We start from the raw sequence: 18895 nt of genomic DNA, 5'->3' as shown, positions 1-18895 counted from the left end.
CGTGGGGAGGCGATAGCCGAGGGGCTGCCGGGGGGTGGGGAGCGGAGTGGGTGCTCGGAGTTCTTTGTGCTCTGAGCTGGGCGGGGGCCCCGGCGCAGGGGGAAAGCGCAGCCCGGGGCGCGCTGCAGGTCCCGCTGGGCCGTGCCGCTAGGCTCTGCGAGGGTCCGGGCTGCCCCGGCTGATGTTCGCCACGGTCTGTGCTTGTAAACCGGAGGCATCCCCGGCGGGCCTAAGCCCAGCTGCGGACCCCGCTGGCCCTGAAGGGCTTCTGGCCCTACTGACTGCTTCGTGTGTTGGGAAGAGCTCAGAAGCTTGTAGGGATGTTCTGTGGCCCAGCCCGGTGGGTTTCTGTGCCACCTGCCAGAGGGGCGTCTGGCAGAGAGAGAGAGAGAGCCGTGGGGTGTGACTGGCAGCCCCGCCGGAGCAGGGGTACGCACAAACCACCTGCAGTACACTGGGTGGGATTCGGAGCAGTCCTCACGTCTCTCAGGAAACACTTCATCATATGCTGAAGCACCATTTGTACTGGGGGAGACTTGAAGCCTCCCCAGTCCCACTTGCCGTGGTTAACGAGAGCTTTACTTTCAGAGCCGGCTGTCAGCACCCCCAGCAGCTCGGCTGCCCTCGGCAGGCTGGAGGGGTCACGGCCGCCTGCATGTGTATGTGGGTGGTGTGTGATGGAGTGCTATAGCTTAGCCCAGAGCCTTCTCTCTCTCACACTCTTGCTGAAGAACCTGGTGGCTTTGAAGATCGCCCAAGCCCCAAGGAGTTCCTGATGAAAGACTGGCAGCTCAGATAGGTCTTGAATGTAATGGATGCATTTTGGTGGGAGGTGGGAGGAGAAGGAGGTGCGTGTCAGGCTATCTGCATCGTGCAGGAGTCTCTACCACGACATAGAAGGTTTGCACCAGCTTGATGCCTGCCATTACTGCCTCCAGGCAGTGATTCAGGACCTACAGAAGCCATGTATAACCCTGACCAGATTGAAGACTTTATTCAGTGATTGCTTCCACCACCCCTATTAGGCTCCAGATGTCTTTTTTACCATAAGCGAGAGGGATGCAGCCTCCTATGGCTCCCCCTTATGGGGACTAGAGACTTCAGATCCCTGTGGCCCTCCCTTTCATCAAAAGCTCCCGTCACATTGGTTTTTATTATTAAACGTTTGCTTGGTCCTTCTCACTGATTCCCAGGTCGGTCAGCTCAGAGATTAAAATCAAGGGCAACAGCTTGTGCAAAAGAGCAAAGATTCTTCAAAAAAAACGTAATTCAGTTTAACAAGGGATTTGTAGTAATTGAAGTTGGACTTCAGTCAAAAATTTTACATCCACACTTGAAATATATTAGATACATACATTCTAATACCCTGTTCAGACTATAGAGGTGGAAATAGGAAGTTTTTAGGTTTTTCTTTTAACCATAGTTTTATAGGAGCACACCTAGCACAGATGCTGTGAATGCAAAGTAAATTAAAAAAAAAAAAAAAAAAAAAAAAAAAGTAGATAAAAAAGTAGATTAAATAAACTGTCCATCATCTGAATTGCTACTTAATCCTACCCTCCTGCTGTTCCTGAAAAGAAAGGTTTTTATCTAAAGTGTACCTTTTTAGAGCTGGAAGATCAAGGACAGAGGATGGCATAAGAGGGATCATGTTGTCTTCTTTCAGTGTCTTCATGGTATTGGCATAAATTTTAAAATATTTTCTGTGATATGACCTGCCATGCACAGTACAAAAGTCACAGTTTATGTGAATAGGGCTTTGCTCCTTGACTTCTTTCTTCTCTCCATCTACAACAGTGGCACCTTCTGGTTGCTTTCATGTTGCTCCATGCCTTTACTGCCAAAATGGTTTCCCAATGCCTATCTCGCTCTCTCTTCTTTCCTGGGCCACTTTATTCAGTCACTTTATGCTATGTGCAGTTACATGTAAAGCAGTTACTTTGTGGTTAACACATACAAATGAAAGCCAGAATTAATGAACTACTAAATTAGTATTTGTATGTTAACCACATACAGATTCTAACTACTCAGATTGAAAAGGGTCAGCTGCTTGATGTTGCAATCTTCCACCTCATTTTTTCCCTTCAGATATTGCTATCCTTCCACATTGATGTCCTTCCTTTTGATCTTTGAGCTACTGCCTGACCCTATCTCAGCACATGTCTGAGACCCTTTACCTCCAGTTTTACCTTTCTCAGATTTCATGGCTTGACTTTACAGCAGTTCATAGCTCTTTCTCTCAATTTAGTGATTTCCTCAAAAAACAGCCATGGCACTGTAGAACTGAGAAGACAGAAGAAACAGTAGGAAAGAAGAGAAGGTTTTGTTATTTGTCATGTTCACATTTGAAGCATCCACATGGCCTTAATATTTGCAGTTTCAATACCCTGGAGGCTCCAGGTAGTAAAACTGTGGATGTGTGTTGTGTGACTAATATTTTATTTCAGTAATTTGGCACCACTGATGCTGGAACCCATCAGCTACAAGTCTTCCACAAATAAGTTTCTCTATAATTTCCTATTTATTTTTTTTTTTCAATTTTAAGTAAAGGGATGGGTATACAGCATTCTGGAGAAAAAAAATTCAGTTGGTTAGGCAAACATTTACATACTTCAGCAGCAGCTTTTAGATCTTAGCAATGTCAGAATGCTACCAGAAGTAGGCAACATGGATTGACCAAGGGACAGTCATGTCTCACTAATCTGATGCCTTCACTAAGCCTTCTATGATGGCATAACTGGATGGATGAATGAAGGGAGGGCAGTGGATGTTGTCTACCCTGACTTCATCAAGGCTTCTGACACAGTCTCTCACATCATCCTCATAGGCAAGATTAGGAATTATGGGTTTAGATGAATGAATAGGGGGTGGAGTGAAAACTGGGTGTAATCTAGAGCTCAGAGGCTTTTGATTAGTGCCACAGAGTCTAGTTGGAGGTCCATAACTAGTGGGGTCACCAAGGGTCCAGTCCTGTTCAATATACTTATCAATGACCTGGATGAAGGGATAGTGTGCCCTCAGGAAGTTGGCTGATGACACAAAACAGAGGCTTGTGACTTGGACAGGCTGGAGAGCTGGGCATAAGGAAACCTTACAAAATTCAGCAATTTCTGCAGGTACTCCACCCAGCCTCTTGTACCACTATAGGTTAGGGACTGACCTTCTATAAAGAAGCTCTGAGGAAAAAGGCCTGGGAGTCCTAGTGGACAACAGGATGACCATAAACCAGCAATGTGCTCTTGTGGTGAAGAAGGCCAATGGTATCCTGGAGTGCATCAAGAACAGTGTGGCAAGTGGGTAGAGGAAGGTTATCCTCCCCTCTACTCTGCCCTGGTGAGGCCCCATCTGGAGTACTGTGTCCAGTACTGGATTGCCCATTCAAGAAGGACAGGGATCTACTGCAGAGGGTAGAGAAAAGGCCTATGAAGATGACTAGGGGACTAGAACATCTCTCTTATGAGAAAAGGCTGAGGGACATGGGTCTTTTTAGCCTGGAGGAGACTCTCATCAGGAGAGGGGGAATCTCATCAATGCTTATAAATATCTAAAGGACAGGTGTCAAGAGGATGGGGACAGGTTTTTTTCAGTGGTGCCCAGCTGTAGGAAAAACTTGAACGTAGGAAGTTCAACCTAAACATAAGGAGGAACTTTATTTTGAGGGTGTCAGAACACTGGAACAGGTTACCCAGAGAGGGGATGGAGTCTCCATCCCTGGAGACGTTCAAAACCCACCTGGAAGTCGGTGGTGCCACCTGCCCTAGGTGAACCTGCTCTGGCAGGGGGGTTGGGCTAGATGATCTACAAAGGCCCCTTCTAACCCCTACTATTCTTTGATTCTGTGATTCCTCTGGATGGCTTGGTAACTGCTTAATTTCATGCCTTTCCATATAAGCAGCTAACAGTGATCTGTAAGTGAAAGATTTAAGTGTATCATTACTTTTATCCTTTGAAGTAGAGTGACTAGGACATGAAGTATAGTTCCAGTACAGGTGCTAAAACGGGGCAGATCTGTTAAAATAATAAATAAATACTGACAATAAAGAATGACTGACAGAGGAGAAAAAATTGAACTGCTCACAGTAGATATAATCCTGTGTATTTCACAACTGTGAATTTAAGTCAGTCTTTATTAAGCAACATACACAGCACGTGTGCAACTGAGAAATACATGTCTTTATTGCTTTACTTCAGTATGTGCTCAAATTACTGCTCAAAATGGGTCACATTCAATTACTTCTAGTGGATTGCAACTTCCCCAGCAATGTTTCTGTTCTTAACTAAGAATTACATTGGCAGATTTCCAGTATTAATAACTAATGCATAAAAAATTACTCTTGCACTATATCGTGATTTCTGAAAGAATCACACTTACTAGTCATCCTGTAATTGTTTCACCCACTTTTAATCTTGCAGATTGCTACAACAAAATGTAGCACTTCATGCATTTCAGTTGCTATGATCTGCAGTGCACAGTTTATATAGTGTAGCAGGTGACATAATTTACCATCAATAGGTAATAAATAAGTTCCAGTTTTTAGAGAATGAGAGCATCTCCTGACTTATGATTAGGTTTATTTGTATCAGTATTTTGGTCCAAAACACTAAGAAGAAACTGAAACTTGCCATAAAGGCAAGGTAAGAAATCTTTACGGATTAAGAACTTCAGTGGAGTATTTGAGATTCTGAGAGGGAAAGCAATCAAGTGGAGCCGTACTCTTGCCATCTGAGATGCATGGAAGCCAACTCAGCATGGTCACTAGGAAGGCAGGTTCTGGATCTGCTTTGTACCAGGAGGAAGGCAACATCACAACAGATGAGGGGTGAAAGAAGGTTACAGTACAGACTGGTAAGAGAAACCCTTCCTTATCCCTTTAGTTACCCTCTAAAATACCCTTATGGAACAGGTACAGTGCCCTGAGTATGGCAGATGAAGCTCATAATGAGGAAGAACCAGCCCAATTGTGTCCAGTTCTGGGCCGCTCAGTTCAGGAAGGATATCAAGGTCCTGGAGCAGGTCCAAAGGAGGGCAACCAGGCTGGTGAAGGGACTCGAGCACAGATCCTATGAGGAGAGGCTGAGGGAGCTGGGGCTGTTCAGCCTGGAGAAGAGGAGGCTCAGGGGAGACCTCATCACTCTCTACAACTCCCTGAAAGGAGGTTGGAGCCAGGTGGGGGTTGGTCTCTTTTCCCAGGCAACCCTCAGCAAGACAAGAGGGCACGGTCTCAAGTTGTGCCAGGGGAAGTTTAGGTTGGACATTAGAAAGAATTTCTTTACTGAGAGGATGATCAAGCATTGGAATGGGCTGCCCAGTGAAGTGGTGGACTCTCTGTCCCTGGAGATATTTAAAAAGAGACTGGATGTGGCACTCAGTGCCATGGTCTGGTAACTGCAGCAACAGTGGATCAAGGGTTGGACTTGATGATCTCTGAGGTCCCTTCCAACCCAGCCAATTCAATTGGTCTTGCCAAAGTCAGAGAGACCAACCCCCCTAATGCAAAACCTGCATTAGGACCAGCATTGAGGAGGAACAGTGGCAAGTTGCAATCACTGGTGATTCCCTCCTGTGCTGAATGGAAGCACCTCTTTGCAGTCCAGACCCTCTTTTCAGGGAAGTTTGCTGCTCCCCTGGGACACAAGTTAGGGACAACACCACAAGACTTCAGAGCTTACTACAACCTTCAGAATAGTCTTCATTCCTGCTTTTCAGTCTGGGTCCAAATGATATTGCAACAAAAAGTCTGAGGTCATTCAAAGGAGGTTTTGGGGACTTGGGAAGAATACTAAAAGTTCAGCAGCACAGGTAGTGCTTTCCTCAATCTTTCCAGTAATGGGAGAGTGTGAGAATTTGGAAGAAACAAGCAAGCCCGAGGTATCAATTTCTGGCTCCAGGACTGGTGCCTCTGCCAAAATTTTGGAGTTTTAAACCATGGAAGAGCCTTCAAGGGGCAAGGCAACTGGGACCTGACGGGTTCCACCTGTCTTGTTGGCTCAGCAGCATATGTGAAAAGCTTGTACACTGGACACACAGTATCAGGAAGGTTTTCTTTACTGAGAGGGTGGTCAAATACTGGAAAAGACTTTCTAGAGTGGTGGCCAATGCCCCAAGCCTGTCAATGTTCAAGAGGCATTTGGACAATACCCTTAACAGCATACCTGAGCTTGCTCAACCCTGAATTGATCAGGCTGGTGGACAAGATCATCATTGTAGGTCCCTTCCAACTGAAATAGTTATAAACTGTACCTTAAATCAAATCCCTCTGATAGCAGGTATGTCATGGAGAGAAGCTGAATTGGGCATAACAGCACAGGTCAGAATGACCCCGTACAAGGTGCTTTAAATCATGTAACTTCCAAACACAGGTGTGCCTCATCTTACTTCATAACAATTATCACATAAAACTACCTGGAAAGAATCTTTCACATCAGTTTCCACTTTTGTCATTTACAAGTGGCAGCTGAAGGGCAGGAAAGTCAGGGCTCTGAAGAGCCCACACCTTCCCAGGGAAACTGCTGAAGGCAGAAAAGTTGATTTAGGGTATACTAGGAATGCAGAAATCTTTACAGACTTTTTTAGGAAAGGAGCACTGCTTACTGGTGCAGGCTTATCTTTTAACACCAAAGATTTTTCAGTTTCCTAGGAATGATTAGGAGAAATTCAGAACAGCTGTGAAACCCATAAAGTAGTCCAGCTTATGTGTCTACAGTTAAGCATCAGAACCCATTTTGGCACCTAGGTTGCTTAGCTTCAGTCAATGCTTTTGAATTTTTTTACTTTATTAATGTTGTTACTGATATTTTTGGAAGAGTAATACAAGAGAGAAAGAGAAAGAAAAAGAGAAAGAAAGAGAGAGAGAGGGAGAGAGAGAGAGAGAGGGAGAAAGAGAGGGAGAGAAGGAATGAAAGGAAAGGAAAGGGAAAGCGAAAGCGAAAGGCTTCCTATTACTACAAATGCAGTTACAAAATACACTGGTATCTGTAGGTTGCTGATAGCATCAGGTGTCCATGGTAGCTGATATAAAATCACCATACATAATCAGTATCTTTTTTGTGCAGTGCTATGCCTTTCAGCCTGTAGAAATTACAGTAGCTGGCCTACTAACCCAATGCAATAGTTTATTCCTAGTAGGTGATGGTCTTCTACATTAACTTTTTCAGACTTCTGTGGAACTGTTCAGCAGAGGTGTGAAAGCTGTACTTTTGATTATAGTTCTTACAAAAGGATGGCTTTTCTTGGTTGCTTTTGCTTCAGTGATGTTATAGGCCTCTTTCTGTAAAAACTGCTGCAGCTTCAGTACAGTCACAGCCTTGCTAATCCGTGCTTTTTAAATCACCAGGATTGATGCAGCATGCTTGCCTTATATTGCTGCCAAATGCTATGTCACACCTAACTCATGAAGTTTCTTTTTCCCTCACGGGATATTGTGTGGCTCAGTCCCTGCCTTTTTTCTGGGGTGTGGGCTCCGCCCCTTGAAACCTAGAAAACACTTTAAAGCAGGTGGCTGTGCCACCTGGATGCACATTCATCCCTCTCCTGCAAGGCTGGTTTTGCTCCCTTGTCTGATAGGTACAAATTTTGATCTGTGCTTCTTGCAGTGCAGGGCTAAAAAGTAAATCCACCCTTGGTCTGTCATTTCCTGGCACTGGTGAGCTTCCCAACTATTCAGGTATTTGCATCTAAAGTAAGCTGGGTGGTGATGGAATAAACCTGTAATATCAGAAAATGTGAAAGATTCTCAGTAACTGGTAATGTATCTTTAAATAGGACTTTTGCTAAATGTGCTTCTTTATCATGCTTGAAATTTTTGTATCACCTTTAAAATCAATTAGAGAACTGATAATATATATTTTAAAAATCAGTTTTGATTTTTTTTTTTTTTTTTGCTGTATGTTACATTTGTTGCAGTCAGTGACTCAAATAGGAAAAAATATTAACAAGGGTCTTGCCCAATAATATTCCATCACCAGTTTTAAAAGCAGAACTGGTTTCTGCTGTTGCATAAAGATTATCTCATATCTAACAGATTGCTGTAACACAAACCATACTGATGACAGAAAAACATTGCAGCCTATTGTTACAAATTACACTTAATTCACTCTAATTTTCCTATACTTTGAGACTCTAGAATGATATGCTATTTTCTTGGGTTTTTTGTTTTTTTAGCAATGGAGAACGTGGTTGCTTGTCTATACAAAAGGCCAGATGCTGTCTGTAGGCTGATTTGCTTTCCATGGGCTGGAGGTGGAACTTCTGATCTTGCTCAGTGGGGAAAACTCTTCAGCAGCTCAATAGAAGGTTAGTAATTCCTGTCCTTAAAGCAGAAGTTAAGCAAGTCTGAATCACACAGTAGCCACATTTCTTAATGGGATATAATGTTCTTGAGAGCACTGCAATCTTTTTCCTTAAGCAGAAAAAAATTGGAATTAGCATATCCATTAGGGTGCTGAGTTTACCGAGTTGAACCGTGACACTGTGCCACCTTGGGTCAAATTTAACTACATTAAGAAGATATCCTCAGAGCTAAATTCACAAGACTGGAGTATGCTGACTACTTCAGAAACTATTGGTATGATTCAGAAATAGCAATACTCTGGCATATTGCTAAAATGTTTCAAAAAGACATCAGCAAGGTTAAAAGTGAAGATACGAGAATAAATGCTGAGATTGCACAGAGCAGATTTCCATTATTCAGAGTTTTTACATGGTTTTGCACTGCTTGTATCAAAACTGAAGTTTAATATTTGGATTTATAACAGTGAGATGACATTTAGTTATAGTACAAAGTAATTCTCATTGCTATCAGGATGTATCAGCACTAAAAAGATCCATTACTGAACTGTTTGAAAAAGAACCAAGGCCTACCAAAAAGAAAATACTATCTATAGAGACCTTTGTCATTGCAATTGTACCAGTCCTCTAAATGCTTGTATGCTTTCTGTAAAGAGTTGTACATATCACATCAAATTGTCCCTGGAATTAAAAAAAAACAAAAAACACAAACAAATACAAACAAACAAAAAACCTTTTGTCCACTGGAAGTACCTCCAACAATGTTACTAAGGAGATGGCATCGAAGCAACTGCAAACACGGATGAATAAAACCAGGGTGCAGCATGCTTTTTCAGAAATACTTCGTGCAGAAAGGAAGCAGGGAAGATACAAACATTTCTGTACTGCAATCTGTGGTATTAGGTAGTGTATGTATTGTATTAAGTAGTGTAGTATTCTATCTCTTCCAAAACAATTTGCATCTGAACCATTACTTCCACGTGAGTTTAGCAGTATGTGTGATGTAAAGGTTTTAGAATTTTTTTTTTTCTGATCTATTAATTCCTTACTTTCTCTAAACAGTGATAGGAAAATACCAAATTCTGAAAGGAATATATAATAAAAGCATGCAATATGTCCTTCCATATAAATGTAAGTTGCCATTAATGTATACCATGATTCCACTTTTTACTAAATGCAGTGCTGAAGAGCCTGCCAAGAAGAAAATGGGGACTGTATAATTCTACTACAGTTTAACTTTTTAATGCTGCCCTTTCAAGAATGTATTTTACCCAACCCTCCAACTTACTATTGTTAAAATAAATGAATTTGTGGTTTTTAATAATACTAATATAGTTGCTTTGAAAACCTCAGCTGAGGTCAGGACCTTGGGGATTTCTGACCTAAGGTATTTATCAGTCAGATCAATTGTAGAGGGAATATTTGTGAGCAAAAGTAAAGATGGAAACCTACTTTCTCACAGGATTCAAAGACAATAAATAGCAATAGCAAATACATCGTATCATCTGTAAGAAGGATTAATTTAAATATGTTCTTCAGAGTAGGTTAAAAAGCCAATTTAAATTATTTTGCTATTGCTATTTAAAATAACTGATTTTTCTTCCCTTTCTGCACCTCTTCTGCAGTGTCCTCTGTAAGGCTTCCTGGAAGAGAATCTCGTTTTAAGGAGCCTTTTGCAAAAGACATGGCAACCATAGTCAATGAAATTACAAGTGTTTTGTTAAAAGAATTGCAAGAAAAAACATTTGCATTTTTTGGTCACAGGTAAAAATAGATATGTTTTTAGATACCCTGGTGAAGAACCTTTATCTTTGAACTCTAGGAGCAGAGTTACTTGACTTTTCTGCAAAAACTTGAGCAAAATCCATTTTTGCAAAGGTCTTCTGTCAAGTCATCCCAAAACACTGTTTATCTCAAAGATTCTGGTTATTTATTTATTATTTCAGGCACATGTCTAAAAATGGCAGAGTTGTGATTTTTTTTTTTTTTTATACTGATAAATTATAATTGTATTCACTGCTGCTATTTCTCTCAGTGCTTAATCTACATGAATGCAGGGGATTAGCTGCAAGTTCCAAGTATCTGAAATAACTTTTTACTGCAAATTCAGTAAACTACTGAAAGAGAGATTTTAAAAGGTCTGTTTTTTAAAACTAGACTGTATAGACATATAATTCATGCTGATTAGCTAATAGCAATATAATTTACATGTCATAAATGTTTTTAGTAACTGTCCAGGTTAGCCAGTTAGCACTGAAATTCAAGGTATGTTTAAATTTTCCAGTTTTTACATATGTTTTTGCTTACTTTGCTTTATTTTCTTTTTTTTTTTTTTTTTTTTTTCTGCAGCTTTGGCTCTTATATTAGTTTTGCAGTTGCACTACACTTGAAAGAACAGGATGGACTAGAGCCAGTCCATCTTTTTGTATCAGGGGCACATGCCCCAATCGTAAGTTACAGAATCATTAATACTATGAAACAAAATGGTATTAGCTACTGAGAGTAAAAATAACATCTTACACCATGGGATGCAGAGGGGCTTTAATACAAAACAGGTGTTGCTTCTGTATGAATACAGGAAAATATTCTGTTTTCTTAGAGGAAATTAATTCTGAAGTAGATGAGGAATTTCAGATTACAGAATATACACTGCTGCCCACCTAAGCCTCCTTAACCTTAGAGTCTGCTTAAGCTAATGCTACCTTTTTTGAATACTGTAATTATTTACTGTGGTCTTTGGCTAAATATTAAAAAGTATTTAATCAAAAGTAATCAAAAATATAAAGTGCCATTCCCTACTCTGTAACGTGAAATAACTGAACCTAATCTTTCATAAGCCTTCTGCACCAGCCCTGTAATACATTCGTCTGTTTCTTTCTTTCCCTCCTCATCCTTTTTTGGCTTTTCCATCTGTCCTCAGGTCCTTCTGAGTTTCTGGTGGCTCTGCTAGTCTTTCTCAGGAAAGCAACAGTGAAGTGGCTTTCCCCAGCCCTCCTGTCCTTAGTCATCATTTCCTACTGCCATTCTTCTGTTTCTGGGGCTTCTTAGCTTCTAAATATGAGCTAGTATTTCATGGGAGCAATTTTTATTCCTGCCAATTTCCATAATGGGTTGGTCTCCCCAGTCTCACATGAGTCAGATTTGTGTCCACTGGTAGGCTCTTCTTTCTCTTAAATGGATAATTTTATTAGTTATTTCAATAGTGAGGGTCAAACTTTGAACAACATTAAATTAATCTGTGGACATTTCAGACCTTGATGTTACTTGTCTCACTCATAATCTGCATTTTCAGCACATAGTCTACTAAACCTTTCCAAGAAGTGTTCCCTGTGGATCTTAAACTATTCAGCCATGGTATTTTGGACCCAGAAAATAACTGTAATTTTTTACTAAAACAATTCTTAAAGGAATTTTTATTTACAGTGTATTATATGCAACACCTGCTCTGTTTTGTCTGATGTTGACAGTCTGAAGCATTTCTTTCCATCAAAAGCATACCTATAAGTGATGCAAAAGATGAAGACATTCTTAGATATATACAAGTTTTAGGAGGAACTCCTTCTGTGCTTCTGCAAAATGAAGACATTAAGAAACATCTGATAATTTCAGAGAAGACCTTAGAGTTCTTCAGACATTTTCGTAAGTTTTACAGTTTTGTAGAACATTTCATTTGTATTTTTCAGTTTTACTTGTGTCCAATGATTTCATATTTTCTGTTTTCTTTCTCTGCAATTTGTTCTCATTTCTGTTATAAAAGGCATATGAACCAGTAAACATATTTCCTTTGTGTGTTTTTACATTTATATGCCAGTATTTAAGCCCTAGCTGAAAACATGGCTTATTGCAGCAACCACTACTGTTGTTACAGTTGTGAACATGTCACGTTAGAATTACAGTTCTACTTAGGGTCCAATGTTAGTAGCAATTAAATGGAATATTCTCACATCTTTTATGGATTTCTGAGGCTAGTAAGATAACTGATTATTCTTCAGGATCACTGCACTGAACCTCCTGATCCAAGGCCCACCAGAGATTAAGCAGAAGCAAAGAATGCCCATGTTCCAGGCAGCTAGAGGGGAACCAGGTTCTTCTGTCCCCCTGCTGTCCCCATGGGATGTTACACAAGAGTTCCCATAGCTGAGTAGTTAAGGTTACTTGCCCTGGCAAAGAAAGGATACAGACACTCTTGGATGTGGACCCATTTTCACCATAGGAAACTGAATACAGGCAAACAACATAATCATTTATTTTAGGTGAGAATTTTTATTGCAGGTTTAAACTCTTGTTTTCCTAACTACTGGATTATTCTTTCTTTACAAGAGATAAGTATCTTGGGGACAAAGTTATGCCTTCTCCTGATGTTCTGCACAATCTAACTCCTAAAGTTTGTTACATTTTGGAGAAGAAAGAACAAGTTATTTTGTGGAAGTAAACCCCAAATATTAAGTATCTTATATCTTAGTAGTTTAATTACTACTCTTTATGTTCACAGTTTTGAGAAGTCAGAAAGGAATATCCCACTCTCTTGTGATATTACCTGCTTTAATGGGTCTGAAGATACACAGCATGATTTAGAAGGTACTTTACTTAAATTGTTACATATATATACATACATATCCTCTTATACTTGTGTATTTTTCTGTTGTATGGAATCAGCTAATGAAGAGTTTTCTTGAGTCTTTTATCACCTTCTTAAATGAAACAAATCAACAGAGCAGCCTCAACGTATGAACCAAAACAATTGAAATGGGATTTAAAATAATTATTAAACAATAACTCTGAAATAGTTATGCTAAATTATCACAATAGTTGACATTTGTTTGACACTTTAAATGTCTTTCAGCCTGGCATTATCTAACAAGTGGAGATACTTCCTTTTATAATTTTCCTGGGGGTCACTTTTATTTGCTGGGATACTCTAATGAAATCTTCTTGACCAAACACATGACAAGATGTATAGAAAATTCTGGTCTATAAGTATTTCCCTCTATTTCCATGACAGAAGGTGTGAGATTAGTCCACAAAACTTCATAAGAGGTCATTTTTTTTCTGTACAATTGCATACAGTTATGTCTAAGACTTGTTCTGTTCCTCTAGATCTGTATTGTAGTCCTTTAAAAGTGGGAATCTTTCTGATTTTTTGAAAATAAACATTGACTTTGAGTCTTTAAAAAGTTTTCATCTTTTCCCTCTTCTCATCTTCTATGTGCACAAACCTTTCACTTCATTCCATTACCTTGTTTGCCAAAATTGACAGCTATGTGTTTTACTTCCTAAAGCTCCTCTCTTTGTGTGCTTCTGTAGAAATGCTAAATATAATTTAATACCCACAGAAACTGACAATTCTTACAGAAAGCTTAATTTATGAGGTTCAAATTTATTTAGAATAAGATACAGTCTAAAAATAGAGTATGTATGTAAACACCCTGCACATTCAAACAGCTTATGCTGAGAAGATTTTAAACTCAGACTACACAATAAGGAGTTAGTGCAGCATTTTTCTCAGCAGAGTTAGTTCATTAGTTACTCAAGATTTAGTTATTAATGGGAATTATTCTGAGTATTCTATATCCCATATTTTTCTACCATTGCTTTTGCTTTAGAGATATAGGCATTCATGGCGTCCTCCCTTGACATACCTGCAAAGGAAAAGTAGCAGTCATTATCTTTCCTCATTTGTAATCCTATAAACATGATGAAATGATGTAAATTTAATGGGTGTAACACCTTTTTTCTGGTTCCATGCCTCCCATTTGGCTTTGCCTTTCAAATCTAGCATTCCTGGACATTCTGCCAAAACAAATGCACACTCTGATTATTGCACAGTTTTCCATAACATTTCCTTTCTTTTTCATTAAGACATTGGAGTAAATGTGAAGTATACATAGGAATAGGAATACCAATATTAATATCTCCAACAGTAGCCTGTTTGTAGAATCCATAGAGTTCCTTGAGTTCTTCATCAGTTGGTCTTGTTTTTAATTTTTTTACGTCTTCTGCAGCACCATCAAAGTCAGCCTGAGGAAAGAAAAGAGTTTTCCTCTCAAGGGGTGTTTTTAAAACACTAAGTATAGCACTAGTTAAAACACTAAGAGTATCATTAGATACTCTCCATTACTTAGGTTTAGGGGTAAGCCTAGGCATTTTCCCATGAAAGAAGCTTAATTAAACCTTAAGATATTAGAGAGGGAACTAGGCATACTTAGCTGGTATGGTCACACTGCTATATGGTCACACCAGCTGTAAGCTTTGCATCCTTTTGGCCCTGCCTGCATAGCTCTGGCTCAAGCAGCAGAGCGTGAACACCCTCTGAGGGGTGCTGCCCACCTGCCCCTCCACTGCCACCTCTCTGCTGACAGTGCAGGAGGTGACCAACAGCTGTCACAGATGTACCCCATGGAGATGAGCGGTGCTACTGCCAGGACACCACCTTCAACACCCAGCTCTCACAGTGGAACACAAGAATGAAGTATAAATTTACTCCTTTGGTCATCACACATCCTGAATTCACATCAAACCAAGGCTATAGCTGTTATTCTCTATATATACCAGATCTCAGCCTAGAATTTAGCATAGAGTTTGGAGTCATGTTTCACGCCCAGGGTGCCTCAGAGTCCAAAATTTCATAGTGACCACAGACCCATCAAGTTGCTGCACTACTATAATGCAACAAGATGCTGTTTAATACAACATATGCTGGTTTCAATAATTATTATATCTTTTGAGTTGAATCTGCATTTGCAGAAGCACAGTATATCATGAAAGATGTGCTATTACACATGTATTTAATACATACAAAACCAGCCTACAACATTGTGTTAAAACTCCTTTAAGTTGTTCACACTAAAAGGGAATAGTTAAATATAGAAACATTTTATTAATATCAATATACAAGAATTAAAACCTTTACATTTCAGCTCAAATAGGTAAATTACAAATCTTTAGAAATCTTACCAGCTGGTAGAAAACATTTCATAAATAGAAAACATGTCAGCTGGACATATTTTCATGAGTTACACAGTAGTACATTCTGGTCCCTAAGGAATTCCTGGTACAATATCTTTCTAACAGTTACAAACAGGTATTTCATATAATTCAACTTCTTGTTTAAATACTGAATTTGCTGAACAACAAGTAAAGAATAGTACAATGAAACTCCCTCTAATTACTCTGGAAGCTTTGTTATTAGAATTTCATTGGACTTCACAAAGCTTACTCATAACAGCCTTTCTCTATAAGGGGAAAATTGCTAAGGGTCACAGAAGTAAATAACTATCTGTCCTTTTAAAAGCAAAACCAGTGTGATGAATACACACACTTGAGGCCAGCAAATTGCCAACAGTGTGGGTGGGGAGAGAATTCTGGGCTTGGGGATGGAGATTTCTGCCCCGTGCCTTAGCCACAGCATGGGCACACTGGGGACAACAGAGACATTGCTCTAAGCTAAGCCCTACTCTCAACTCAGAGTACTTGTGATGCTGTTGATATGACTTTTCACCTCATGATATACCTCAGTATATCAGTAGACTGAGTAGCTTATGCCTTAGGGCAGAAACAAGGACATCACCTGTTCCTCTGGAGGAACTCACATGCTCCAAATTTGCATCCCACCTTACCCCAGCATCACTCCAGACGTGCCACGCTGCTGGCACAGTGTTTCAGACACTGCAGCATTAGGATACGAAGGAGTTTTGTACTCAGATACCAAAACTTTAGTCTAATTATGAAAAAAATACATGTTCTCATATGCACTAATGAGTATTTTTAATCAATGTATAGCATTTATTATGGACAAACGCTCCACAAGGGGAAACAATCAGCAATGCAACTAGGTTATACTTGAATTAAAAGTAATATTTGACAGAATTTTGAATTATAGGTCTTTGGCATCCTTAAAGCAAAGCACTAACACTCACAATTTCTGTACAGATGTTTAAAAGATTTATGTTTGCTTATGAAAGTAAAAACTTTCATAAGATTTCTTTTATAGTAAAAAATTATTGAAATAAATACTGAGTTCTTAATCTAAACATGTGACATTCTTTACTACAGCTATCACTGACTCCTGCATCACAGACATCTGAATATTATCCATGGGTGTACAAACAAAAGCAGCATTCATGCTTATTTAACAGGAAAGTTAAAAACATAACGGAATTCTCACAACTGATTAAGTTTAAATCACATGCTTCAAACTATTTTCTAACCTAAACTTCACAGTAAGAATAAACAAGAAGCATTGTTAGACTTGAACAGACAAAAGATAACTCAAAAATGTATTAATAAAAGAAACCATTAAGGTAATAACTTATCTTCATACACTTTTATTCTATCTGGATCTATAGGCAAGCATCACAAGATACTGTTTTTAAGATATGTAAATATATATCTTACACAATAATAAATATGCAGAAATTAAATTTAAATACTAAAATTTCTTTCTCCTCCTCCCTCTAGCCAATCATTGGGCACAGATTGTTGCTTAGGATTTGCTTACACAACATGCTTAGGAGCAGCCTATAAAAATATTATTCCTTTTAATCATGTGCTGATAAAATTACCTTAACTTCTAAAATTAAAAGCATAAATAAATGTACAGGCATAAGCATAGACATACACATATTCACATGCATAAAGATAAATGCATGGGTCAGACCATTATCACAGACTCCCTTTTTGCAAAGAAAAAAGCTTTAATGGAGTCTTCATTTGCAGCAGAATATTGTACCAGTTTTGCAAAACTTCTAAACCTTTTACAATCTCCCTCATGAAAACATTATTTTACTCATTTTGTCCTCATTCCCAAAGAGCTTGATTCAATGCATTTTTATGGATATGGATGGTAACTGTCAACCAAACCAATAGTGAATAGAAAACCTCTCTATTATCTAAGGCAGAATGTGTAGGATACTGTAATATTTCAACCACCGATTTTTATGTGCAAATGTAACTGTATACTGCAAAGAAATGGCATTTCATACTGCACTCAGCTTTTTCTAATAGCAATTTATGGCTCATTGCTTAAACATTAGGCTAATAAATTTATTTTCTAGAAGAAATAAAAGGCAGAATAAAGCAAACTATAATTTCAGTGATCGCTAATTAAAAAAAGGTAGTGTTATTGGCATTTGGCAATTCTGACCCACTGAAGAAATAGGATTCTTCCTCTTAGCTGTAAAACACTACAATGAAACCTTTGTGCCATTCAACATAATTGCAGCTCACAAGAAAACTGCTGAGCTACTGGCAATACACTCCCTGCATCTAGGTCAGAGCATTATGTTGCTCAGTCTTTGCAAAACACACACACTGGCCAAGATGAGACAGACATTATAATGAGACCAGAATAAAAGAGCTCCCAAATCTTGAAGTGAAAGGAATAATAGAAAGCCTAATGAAGAAAAACAGCCTAATCCATCAGGGTATATGGGTAACACAAGGAAAGTATTCATACTAGGTTACAAAAGTAGGAGGTTGAAAGCCAGCAATGTAGATAGCTTCCTCAAGAACCATAGTTAGAGAGAATGTTGAAGGAAGCTCTCCCTAACCTGAAGTCAGAAAGTGGGAGCTTTCTTACCAAAACACAAGCTCATCAAAATGCACCATTCCAAAGATACACACACCCTAAAAAAATATGCACAACTCTCTTAAAAATTACCTGTGTCCCAAATACATATATTTCACTGTAACACTGTTTCAGTGTTACATTTTTCCCTCCTCCTTCTCCCTCCTCCTTTTACAGCTGTAGGTAACTAGCTAGATCCTAATAAATACATGCCTACCCTTCAATGCAAAATGCAGTACCAGCAAACTCAGATACACACATAAAGAAAAATAATTCACACATGTTCTGAACTGGTAAGGCTCAAAAAAATTATATGACTTATGAACAGTTCAAAATAAGCAGCATGTCTCTCATTCTCCAGATGCAAAAAGTAATGCACCATTTAACCTCCAAAGGCTTAAGCAAACTTCCCGCTGCAAGGTAACCTTGATTTTGTAGGAATAATCCTCATGCTGAAGAAGTACTGCTGTCTCCGACACGGCATCGCACAGATGGGCAGTGCACCCCTCCCTCTGCTTGTGTCTCCGTCTCACCAGGTGCAGAATTGCTTACCTGGAGGGTCATGATGCTGCGAGGATGCCCAAGGAACAGCCTCACTCCTCCGTCGGGGACGCGGCGCTTCTGCCTCTCGGCTCCCGTGATGCGAGGCGGTGGGGGGGGGGCTGCCCCACGGAGCGAGCTGTGACCTCACGAGTGATCTCAGCAGCAATGCCACCCAGGAAAGGACACGTCTCGGGACCCGTGGGGACAAGTGAATGGCTATGAATGCCCAGGGAAGGGGCAGGGGGGCAGTAAGCACACAGTAGTTTATTCAGAAAGCGAGAGCATGTTTCCACACCGCTGACAATTATTGCACCAGGCTAAGAGCAGAAATACAGCAAGTTTTCCAAGCTGTTTGTTTCTAAAAGGAATTTCTTGAATGATTTGATCTTCAATCAGCCATTACTGCTGCTGCTCCCTCTTCCGCAGCCCCTGCCCATGCCTATGCCCTTACCCTGTCCTGCCTGAGACCTTGCATCCTACAGCTGCAACGCGGAAAAAAC

General features: G+C 39.7%; 2 protein-coding genes and 1 long non-coding RNA gene across 3 annotated transcripts; 2 read left to right on the top strand and 1 right to left on the bottom strand.

Moving 5' to 3' along the window:
• Positions 1–35: 35 nt before the first annotated feature.
• LOC139792193 (uncharacterized) lies at positions 36–18759 on the top strand. Its single transcript, XR_011724175.1, has 2 exons — positions 36–429; positions 18389–18759. It is a non-coding gene; the product is annotated as an uncharacterized lncRNA (long non-coding RNA).
• On the top strand, positions 8164–13264 carry OLAH (oleoyl-ACP hydrolase). Its single transcript, XM_071738663.1, is given in 7 exon segments — positions 8164–8293; positions 9913–10051; positions 10637–10736; positions 11755–11884; positions 11887–11926; positions 12780–12865; positions 13131–13264. Coding segments are annotated over 7 exon segments (759 nt in total).
• ACBD7 (acyl-CoA binding domain containing 7) lies at positions 13645–18486 on the bottom strand. Its single transcript, XM_071735158.1, has 4 exons — positions 18405–18486; positions 14188–14305; positions 14015–14077; positions 13645–13926 (listed from the first exon to the last, which is right to left on the bottom strand). The coding sequence occupies exons 1-4, from the start codon at positions 18414–18416 to the stop codon at positions 13853–13855; spliced, it is 267 nt and encodes an 88-aa protein (XP_071591259.1). The 5' UTR covers positions 18417–18486; the 3' UTR covers positions 13645–13852.
• Positions 18760–18895: the final 136 nt, after the last annotated feature.

The sequence above is a fragment of the Heliangelus exortis genome, chromosome 2, assembly GCF_036169615.1.
Source record: "Heliangelus exortis chromosome 2, bHelExo1.hap1, whole genome shotgun sequence".
NCBI classification, from domain to species: domain Eukaryota; kingdom Metazoa; phylum Chordata; class Aves; order Apodiformes; family Trochilidae; genus Heliangelus; species Heliangelus exortis.
The sequence above is the reverse complement of the archived record's forward strand: the minus strand, read 5'-3'. Positions and strand labels throughout refer to the sequence as shown.